The sequence below is a fragment of the Anguilla anguilla genome, chromosome 17, assembly GCF_013347855.1.
Source record: "Anguilla anguilla isolate fAngAng1 chromosome 17, fAngAng1.pri, whole genome shotgun sequence".
Lineage (NCBI taxonomy): Eukaryota > Metazoa > Chordata > Actinopteri > Anguilliformes > Anguillidae > Anguilla > Anguilla anguilla.
This window is the reverse complement of record NC_049217.1, coordinates 30,465,561-30,475,420: the sequence shown is the minus strand read 5'-3', so window position 1 is coordinate 30,475,420 and position 9,860 is coordinate 30,465,561. Positions and strand designations below refer to the sequence as shown.

At 47.5% G+C, this 9,860-nt stretch overlaps 1 protein-coding gene across 3 annotated transcripts in view; it reads left to right on the top strand.

Moving 5' to 3' along the window:
- The window catches only part of mcoln1b (mucolipin 1b), a 16,220-nt gene extending 12,439 nt beyond the window's left edge, over window positions 1-3,781 (top strand). For 2 of the 3 annotated variants that reach the window (XM_035399077.1, XM_035399076.1), the window contains exons 10-13: window positions 212-547; window positions 1,020-1,226; window positions 2,430-2,560; window positions 3,073-3,781. In XM_035399077.1, coding sequence (XP_035254968.1) covers window positions 212-547; window positions 1,020-1,226; window positions 2,430-2,560; window positions 3,073-3,109 — 711 coding nt within the window. In that variant the 3' untranslated portion in view covers window positions 3,110-3,781. The remainder of the gene's footprint in view (window positions 1-211; window positions 548-1,019; window positions 1,227-2,429; window positions 2,561-3,072) is intronic. The other variant, XM_035399078.1, reaches the window with a different exon arrangement.
- Window positions 3,782-9,860: the final 6,079 nt, after the last annotated feature.

Sequence of the window (9,860 nt, the reverse complement as noted above, 5' to 3'; positions counted from 1 at the left end):
AATAACCCCAACACCGCTAACCCCAACACCACTAACCCCAAAACTGCTTCTGCTTGAAGTAAACTGTACTTTGATCGTCCTCTCATTTCTTCTTCCCTGCCCCCCCCCCTTCACCATCCCCTTCACCCTGGTCACCCCCCATCACCCCCACTGCACCCCGCCCCCTTCACCCCCCCCTTCATCCCATCCCCCCCCCCCCCCCCCCACGCAGAACCTGTCCTCCTATGACGTGTGTGGGATCCTGCTGGGCACCTCCACCTTGCTGGTGTGGGTGGGGGTCATCCGCTACTTCAGCTTCTTCCAGAAGTACAATGTGAGTGACGGCTCTTCATCTTCATCATCCTCTGTAGCTGCATTAGTACGCGACCCGCAGGAGGTGAAGTACTGTGCCTTACTAACCCCCGCTCCCCCACCCCCCCGGCAGATCCTGATCATCACCCTGCGCGCCGCCTTCCCCAACGTCATCCGCTTCTGCTGCTGCGCCGCCGCCATCTACATGGGCTACTGCTTCTGCGGCTGGATCGTCCTGGGGCCCTATCACGTCAAGGTACAGAGCCGCCGAGCCAATCAGGTCAAGGTACGGACCCGCCGAGCCAATCAGCTCAAGGTACGGACCCGCTGAGCCAATCAGGTCAAGGTACGGACCCGCCGAGCCAATCAGGTCAGGGTACGGACCCGCTGAGCCAATCAGGTCAAGGTACGGACCCGCCGAGCCAATCAGGTCGAGGTACGGACCCGCTGAGCCAATCAGGTCAAGGTACGGACCCGCCGAGCCAATCAGGTCAGGGTACGGACCCGCCGAGCCAATCAGGTCAGGGTACGGACCCGCTGAGCCAATCACATCAAGGGCACGCAGGTTTCTGTCTTAGCCCGGCACTAACACACCTTGATTCAAGACCTTTATAAGTGAGTAGTTAATTATTTGAATCACCCACACCGACCCCTTTTCGGGTAGGTAGATTGGCCACCCGTGGTGTTGATGGTGCTAACGCCAGCCCCCGCCTGTGCCCCCCCCCCAGTTCCGCTCCCTGTCCATGGTGTCCGAGTGCCTCTTCTCGCTGATCAACGGGGACGACATGTACGTGACCTTCGTGGGCATGCAGGGCAGCAGCCCGCTGGTGTGGATCTTCAGCCAGGTCTACCTCTACACCTTCATCTCCCTCTTCATCTACATGGTGCTGTCGCTCTTCATCGCCCTCATCACCGGGGCCTACGAGACCATCAAGGTACCGGAGGAGGATGAGGAGGAGGAGGTGGAGGAGGAGGAGGAGGAGGAGAGGCGGGGGGAACGGAGGAGAGGAGAGGAGAGGGAGAGGAGGATGAGGAGGTGGAGGAGAGGAGAGGAGAGGGAGCAGAGGAAGCAGAGGAAGAGGAGAAGGAGAGGGGAGGAGGAGGAGAGGCGGGGGGAAGGGAGGAGAGGAGAGGGAGAGGAGGATGAGGAGGAGGAGAGGAGAGGAGAGGGAGCAGAGGAAGAGGAGAAGGAGAGGAGAGGGGGATGTGAAAAGGACACAGAGTGGAGGTGAAAGTGGAGAGAGTGAGGGAGGTTAAAGCAGAATGGCACAGGTTTGACACAGGTGTCAGTTATGCCACACACTAGAGCTGCCCAACCCTGCTCTACACTCTTAGCACACTTCGCACGCTCTGCTTGTGTTTGTTTCCACTTCAGAATTAGCCGCAGATTCACATCCAAGGAAGCAGCTGAGGTGGGTTATCTGTGTTATAAGCTCCTTAAATCCATTAAGGCCAGAGCAGACCCCGTGGCTCTGCCTGCGCAGGAGGGAGGGAACACCACCACAGAGACAGTAATGTAATAGAGCCCCGGGGGGGTGGGGGGGGGGGGGGTGGACAGAAGAGGGTGAGCAGAAGAGGGGGAAAGAGTGAGGAAGGAGGAGGGAGATGGAGGGATGGAAGGAGAAATGCAAAGTGGGACGGGTTTGACTAATCTGCGGTCATAGGGAGAATCCCAATACATTCAGTGAATTTAAATCACTAATGAAAGGCTTGGAAACAACCAATCAGGAGTTGACTTTGTTTGTGATTAACAGTCCCTTATAACCCCAGTTTTATGGCATGTGATTTTAATGTATTTTGTGTGATATTGTTATTACATTACATTTCAGACGCTTTTATCCAAAGCGACGTACACTAAGTGCATGGCGAAGGTCATTGGAACAACTACATGTTATTTGTTGTTTTTACTGTTAATGCCTTTTACTAGTATATTTCTGGTGTGTTGTTTTTACAAGTGCTGGGTGTGATTGGTCCTAAACATTTGTAGCCTGTAAGTTTTTATGTTTTTTTCCTATTGCGGCAGTCTTGCCCAGGTCTCTCTTGGAAAAGAGATTCTTCTTCTCAGTGAGACTTACCTGGTTAAATGAAGGTTAAATTAAATTTTTTAAAGATTATGAATGTGTATCCCTGCTCTGCAGCACCAGACCCAGGAGCCCGAACATGTGACCCAGCTGCACACCTTCATCGCCGAGTGCAAGGACACGCCCGGCTCCGGAAAGTTCCGCGGCCCGGAGACCGGGCCCTGCTCCATATTCTGCTGCTGTGATAAGTGAGTGTGTGTGTGTGTGTATGTGAGAGAGAGAGTGTGTGAGTGTGTGTGTGTGTGTGTGTGTGTGTGTGAGAGAGAGTGTGTGTGTGTGTGTGAGAGAGAGTGTGTGTGTGTGTGTGAGTGTGCACATGCACGTCTGTGTGTGAGAGAGTGTGTGTGTGGGTGTGTGAGTGTGTGTGTGTGAGAGAGTGTGTGTGTGTGTGTGAGAGAGAGTGTGTGGGTGTGTGTGTGTGAGAGAGTGTGTGTGGGTGTGTGAGTGTGCAGGTGCACGTGCGCATGTGTGTCTGTGTGTGTGTGTGGAAGGTGTAGAAGAGAATACACAAGAGAATGATGGGGTGGGGGTGGGGGTGGGGGTGGTGCTGGGGGGGGGGGGGGTTGTTCCTGTTAATCATTACAGGATGTGTTCAGGGAGTTTTTTGTTACCCAGTTACCTGTCAAGTTATTCTGGTTTGCTGTTTGTTGAGCTTTATATCTGCTGAAAACCAGCACAATGATGCTGTTGTGTGTTCTAGAACCACAACATACCAGGACGGCTTGGTGGTGAACTGACACTGGACCTGTTGCTCCCTCTACTGGCTAACATCAAGTATTACACCGTTGTTCACGCCAGCACCATGAGTTGCACAGGGTATATAAACGCATACACACACACACACATTGTTTCCACTTAAAACACTCGATTTGGAGAGGAGGGAATTTCTTTTTAACTTACCTTTTATTTGCAAGTGTTTGCAAATTGTAATTAATTTAATTTATTCGAGTCACCATAATTTAGCATGGCATGCTATGTTTACAGCTATGTTCTCTTCCTGTAACCTGTTTATATACCTGGGAATTACTGGACCAAATTTAAAGTGAAGCGCTCAATGTGAAGTGCTCAATGATACAGTGGACTTGGTTCTTGGAAGGAACCACTGTTTGTAAGATGGTATCTATCTTATAATTTTGTGTCAATCTAGTCTAAGTGGAAGGCCCTTGAGATCTTTTAACTTATTTGTTTATTTCTTGTCTTGCATTTATTATTTTAAGATGGTTATCATGTTAAGCCTGTGTGGCCTTTTTTATAGTGTCAGTGAAGGAAGAATAGTTTACCTATTTGACGTACAGTGGTAGGTTTTCATATGGGTCAAACATACAACACGCACACGCTCACCCTGCAAACTATTCAGCTCTTAGCCGCACTTACTTGTATCTCTGCTCTCTCGCAGAAAGTCACTTGTCTGAAAAAAAAAAAACCTGTCACTGCTTGTAGAAGACGCTGTGCCTTGCAGCTGTAGAGAGCGGCTTGTTTGTTTTTATAGGAAGGCCATCTCTTGTTGATTAAACACATTGTGATTGTGTTCCTGGCCCAGGAGATTCACAGTCATGAAGGCTTTAGTGATGTCTGCAAACTAGCCACTGGTCAGCATCCAAAGCACCCGCTGATTCAGGTTCCCAAAACAGTGGCTCCAGCAGAGTACCTGAGAGCTTAGTTTGTGTAAAAGCAGGAACATGGAGGCCAAGCGGGTGGTGGCATATGGAACCGACCGTCGCCCATGATCCAGTAGACCATACGCCATGGAACATGCCACTCAGGGTTGAGAGAGGCTGGGGGGAGAGACTGCTTAACCCTGCACTCTTCTGATAGGACAGTTTTCTGAGTGGACGTTTCCGATTGGACAGTTTTCTGAGTCGACTGTTTTCCGATTGGACAGTTTTCTGAGTGGAGTGTTCCGATTGGACAGTTTTCTGAGTGGAGTGTTCTGATTGGGCGGTCTTCTGAGGGACTGGAGAAGTGAAAGTAACTGGATGTGCAACTGCAAAGGACAGGAAGTAAATGTGGGCGCAGCGTTCTGGAGGTGAATTGCAGCAGGCCGCGTGGTGTTGCAGATACACGCTCTTACCTTCCCTCAGACACACCGGGGAACAGCGCCAGATGTGCAGGGAATCCATTTTAGTTTCATTTCTGTGGTGCCCTATATGTCTTGCCAAATGGCCAGCTTATGTTCTTGCCGTGCAAGTCCAACACAAAAACACTTGATTCAACGCGAGAGCACTGATTGGATGAGGTGTTTTATCACTGGACTAAAAGCAAACCTCAGGTAAAAATTGAACACTCCCTAGTTTATTTTAAAAAGGGACCAGTTTCGATTGGTTGGTGGAAAATGGCAGTTAGAAAAACATGTATGCAGTGTAAACTATCCATTAGCATAGTAGCAAAAGTTAGTGGTGAACAGAAGTGTCTTTTTTAACTGAACAGGTTTTGGTTTTATAATTTAACTTTTCTTTGAGGCACTTCTTTTTTGACATACTGACGTACTGAAATACTTATATATCTGTATCTTATATATGTCTGTATCTGTGAGTGAGTCCATTGCTTCAAGGATTATTTCCGCAAAAAAATTAATAATTATTATGTGAAAATCAATGGTAATGATAGAAAAATCAAAGTCATAATGTTGATATGATTGAACTGCTGTACATCTTGTTAACAGTGGGGGAAAAAGTAAATCCATACACTAACTCATGTACATAGTTGAACAAAAATATTTCACTTTTCAGTTTGTTGTATTCATGGCTATATTTGTGCGGCTTTTCTTTTGTATGGGAATACGCAAATGGAATCGGCTGAGCGACACGGGTTTTAGTTTAGTGATAGAACGTTTAGCACAGCCTTACTTTAGTTTGCCGCGCACATACAGTGCACAAGGGAAGGCTCCTTACTGACGTCCTGTCGCCCTGCCTGGGAATCAAACCTGCAAACATACACACACGTGTGTGTGTGCATGTGTGTGCATGTGGGTTTGTTTTATCGGTTTACCTCATTTTTACATTTGTTACATTGCTTGGTCTTTTTAAATCTGGAGCTGCAAGGGGCTATTGGATGGAGAGGAGTTCAGTAAAAATGGCAATAATGCAAAATTACACTTTGAACAAAGTGCTGTGCATCGCCTGTGGAGTCCACATGACAGAAGTTCAGGTTGCTGGGTGTGGGCGTGGCCAAAGCGAATTGCTGGTGATTCATTGGTCACCCGACTGATAAGCTGGATCTGTGTCCGAGCCCAGAGGATTATGGGGGATTATCCCAGTTTCCACTGCAGGATGCGGCGGACGTGCGAGTCCAAACACTCCCTCCCCACGGGGGGGGGGACACGCCCCCCAGCGGAGATTACCTCCCCAGCCCGAGCTGTACGGCCCTGAGGGGCAAACAGGAGGGCAGTTAGGTCCTTTATTTTTTTTTTTAGTTTTGATAAGGTTTAACTTGCAGTGAAGTTACGTTTTCAGCAATTCTTTGTTTAAAGATTTTACAGGGTTCAGTGTCCTGCGTGTGTACAGGGCAGGACTGACACCTCCGCTCAGCTCAACACCTCCGTGCGGTCGTGTGTGTTTCTCCCTTGCCTTGCTGATGTACAGATTCCGGTCTAATAAAAGCGATCACACTTGTGTTGTCTGCCAGTCCGTTTCTGTCTCTGTGTTATTCTCTGTGTTCAGGCGGCCATGTTGCTGTCTCTGTGTTATTCTCTGTGTGCAGGCGGCCATGTTGCTGTCATGCTGTGGGCGTCGGCTTAAAGCCGCCGGTGTCGTTAGGGCGGGGCTGTGTGCTGAGCTGCTGGATCCTCAGCCTTACCTGGACCTTACCTGAGCGTTCTGACCGAGACCGACCTGGTCGAAACATTAACGGTTCTCATGGTTAAATAAATGCCATTATTCGTTTTTTTTTTTGGAACATAAAGCCAGTTGTGTGAGTCTTTTCTTTTCTGATCTCAGTCTCACCTGCTCACTCGCTTTGTGATTAACCACCGTTCAGCACCTGAGCTGGCTGGCCGGCCGTAACGCATGCATTAAAAACCCTCTCATGGGCTTAGCAGGCCCTCCAGAAATGTCATTCTGACTGCAGTGTAATTGGTTCCATTTTGAGCAGCCCTTGGGGGTCTCGTCCTTTTAAAACACTCTTCCAGTATGTGGATAAGTAACCCCCCCCCCCCCCCCCCCCCCCCCCAATCGGTCCTGTATCAAAACCACACCATTCCAGTGCCGACAGACCCACCCAGCAGCGCACCGTTAGCCGTTAGCCGTAGCCTTTCCCCAGGGAGGGTGGGCTTCAGTCTGTGCCTCGCTGTGTGTCAGTGGTCCTCTGGCGGATTGGGCGCCTGCAGTCTAGCTGTACCAGGGCAGCGGCTGCAAAATGAACAAAAGCAGAAACGAAGCAGGCCGGTAGAACACGCTGGGGAGAGTCAGCTTTCAGACAAGCCGGGAAATGCTATTGAACATTTTTAAATCGGGATTTAAAAAATAGATTGTAAATAACAATAATTTAAGTTAATTTAACTTTTTGTACCTCAGATAATATGCTGTGAGAGTGAGACCACCTCTGCTGTTGCCTGTGGTGTTCTCCATGGGCTGTAATGACACTGAGTTTCCACCGGAGGGAGACGTGAGCAATGGAAACCAGGATCGGCCAAGCGAAGCAGCGTCAAGAAAAATAGACGCACAGTAACAGTAAGAGGGAGGGGGAGGGAAACAAAAAGAAGAGGTTCAATGTTAGAAATGGAAAATGAGGAACAATAGCACGAGGATGCACGTACACAGGCAGTCAGAGAAAAAACAATAAACCTTAATTTGGCTGGACACACGGCCATTACATGAATCTGGCTAAAATATTTACATTTTTTTCAAGCATTTTTACACTAAGATAAAGACAATCACAGGTCTGCGTGCCACAGAAGCGAGAAGGTCAAGCAGAAGGTCATAATGCCCGGGCACTGCCAGGAGAAGCACGCTAGGCACACGCTCCCAACCCAAAAAACACGGCGAGCTCTCCACGCGTTCAACTGTCTGGCAGCAGGGTCACGCCCACCGACGGCAGGATGTTGTGGGGGGAAGACGCGGTACCTAGTCAGCAGTCTGCGCGCCACCGCCTTCTCGCCGTCATCTAAAAGGCAATAAGAGCCCCGATCCAATACTGCTAAAGCAGCCGTGCATTCATTATTTACCGCCTGGTGGTGCTTAAAGGGAGCCCGTCATCTGGGAGCTACCTTAGTAACTCTTTATCTGGGAGCTACCTTAGTAACTCTTTATCTGGGAGCTGCCTTAGTAACTCTTTATCTGGGAGCTACCTTAGTAACTCTTTATCAGAGAGCTACCTTAGTAACTCTTTATCTGGGAGCTACCTTAGTAACTCTTTATCTGGGAGCTACCTTAGTAACTCTTTATCTGGGAGCTACCTTAGTAACTCTTTATCTGGGAGCTACCTTAGTAACTCTTTATCTGGGAGCTACCTTAGTAACTCTTTATCTGGGAGCTACCTTAGTAACTCTTTATCAGAGAGCTACCGTAGTAACTCTTTATCAGAGAGCTACCTTAGTAACTCTTTATCTGGGAGCTACCTTAGTAACTCTTTATCTGGGAGCTACCTTAGTAACTCTTTATCTGGGAGCTACCTTAGTAACTCTTTATCTGGGAGCTACCTTAGTAACTCTTTATCTGGGAGCTACCTTAGTAACTCTTTATCTGGGAGCTACCTTAGTAACTCTTTATCTGGGAGCTACCTTAGTAACTCTTTATCAGAGAGCTACCGTAGTAACTCTTTATCAGAGAGCTACCTTAGTAACTCTTTATCTGGGAGCTACCTTAGTAACTCTTTATCTGGGAGCTACCTTAGTAACTCTTTATCTGGGAGCTACCTTAGTAACTCTTTATCTGGGAGCTACCTTAGTAACTCTTTATCTGGGAGCTGCCTTAGTAACTCTTTATCTGGGAGCTACCTTAGTAACTCTTTATCAGGGAGCTACCTTAGTAACTCTTTATCTGGGAGCTACCGTAGTAACTCTTTATCTGGGAGCTACCTTAGTAACTCCTTATCTGGGAGCTACCTTAGTAACTCTTTATCTGGGAGCTACCTTAGTAACTCTTTATCTGAGAGCTACCTTAGTAACTCTTTATCAGAGAGCTACCGTAGTAACTCTTTATCAGAGAGCTACCTTAGTAACTCTTTATCTGGGAGCTACCTTAGTAACTCTTTATCTGGGAGCTACCTTAGTAACTCTTTATCTGGGAGCTACCTTAGTAACTCTTTATCTGGGAGCTACCGTAGTAACTCTTTACCTGGGAGCTACCTTAGTAACTCTTTATCTGGGAGCTACCTTAGTAACTCTTTACCTGGGAGCTACCTTAGTAACTCTTTATCTGGGAGCTACCTTAGTAACTCTTTATCTGGGAGCTACCTGAGTAACTCTTTATCTGGGTACTACCTTAGTAACTCTTTATCTGGGAGCTACCTTAGTAACTCTTTATCAGAGAGCTACCTTAGTATCTCTTTATCTGGGAGCTACCTTAGTAACTCTTTATCTGGGAGCTACCTTAGTAACTCTATCTGGGAGCTACCTTAGTAACTCTTTATCTGGGAGCTACCTTAGTAACTCTTTATCAGAGAGCTACCTTAGTAACTCTTTATCTGGGAGCTACCTGAGTAACTCTTTATCTGGGAGCTACCTTAGTAACTCTTTATCTGGGAGCTACCTTAGTAACTCTTTATCAGAGAGCTACCTTAGTAACTCTTTATCTGGGAGCTACCTGAGTAACTCTTTATCTGGGAGCTACCTTAGTAACTCTTTATCTGGGAGCTACCTTAGTAACTCTTTATCTGGGAGCTACCTTAGTAACTCTTTATCTGGGAGCTACCTTAGTAACTCTTTATCTGGGAGCTACCTTAGTAACTCTTTATCTGGGAGCTACCTTAGTAACTCTTTATCTGGGAGCTACCTTAGTAACTCTTTATCTGGGAGCTGCCTTAGTAACTCTTTATCTGGGAGCTACCTTAGTAACTCTTTATCTGGGAGCTACCTTAGTAACTCTTTATCTGGGAGCTACCTTAGTAACTCTTTATCTGGGAGCTACCTTAGTAACTCTTTATCTGGGAGCTACCTTAGTAACTCTTTATCTGGGAGCTACCTTAGTAACTCTTTATCTGGGAGCTGCCTTAGTAACTCTTTATCTGGGAGCTACCTCAGTAACTCTTTATCTGGGAGCTACCTTAGTAACTCTTTATCTGGGAGCTACCTTAGTAACTCTTTATCTGGGAGCTACCTTAGTAACTCTTTATCTGGGAGCTACCTTAGTAACTCTTTATCTGGGAGCTACCTGAGTAACTCTTTATCTGGGAGCTACCTTAGTAACTCTTTGAAGGGTGTTTTTTTTTCTTTCTCTCTGAGTGTTCTAGAACCCCGTTGCTTTCAGTTACCACGTGGCGACTGTGACATCAGCGTTTAGAATGTTCAGCTGAGAGCATTCTGATGGCGTGTTGGTGATCTCCCGCGTGCGG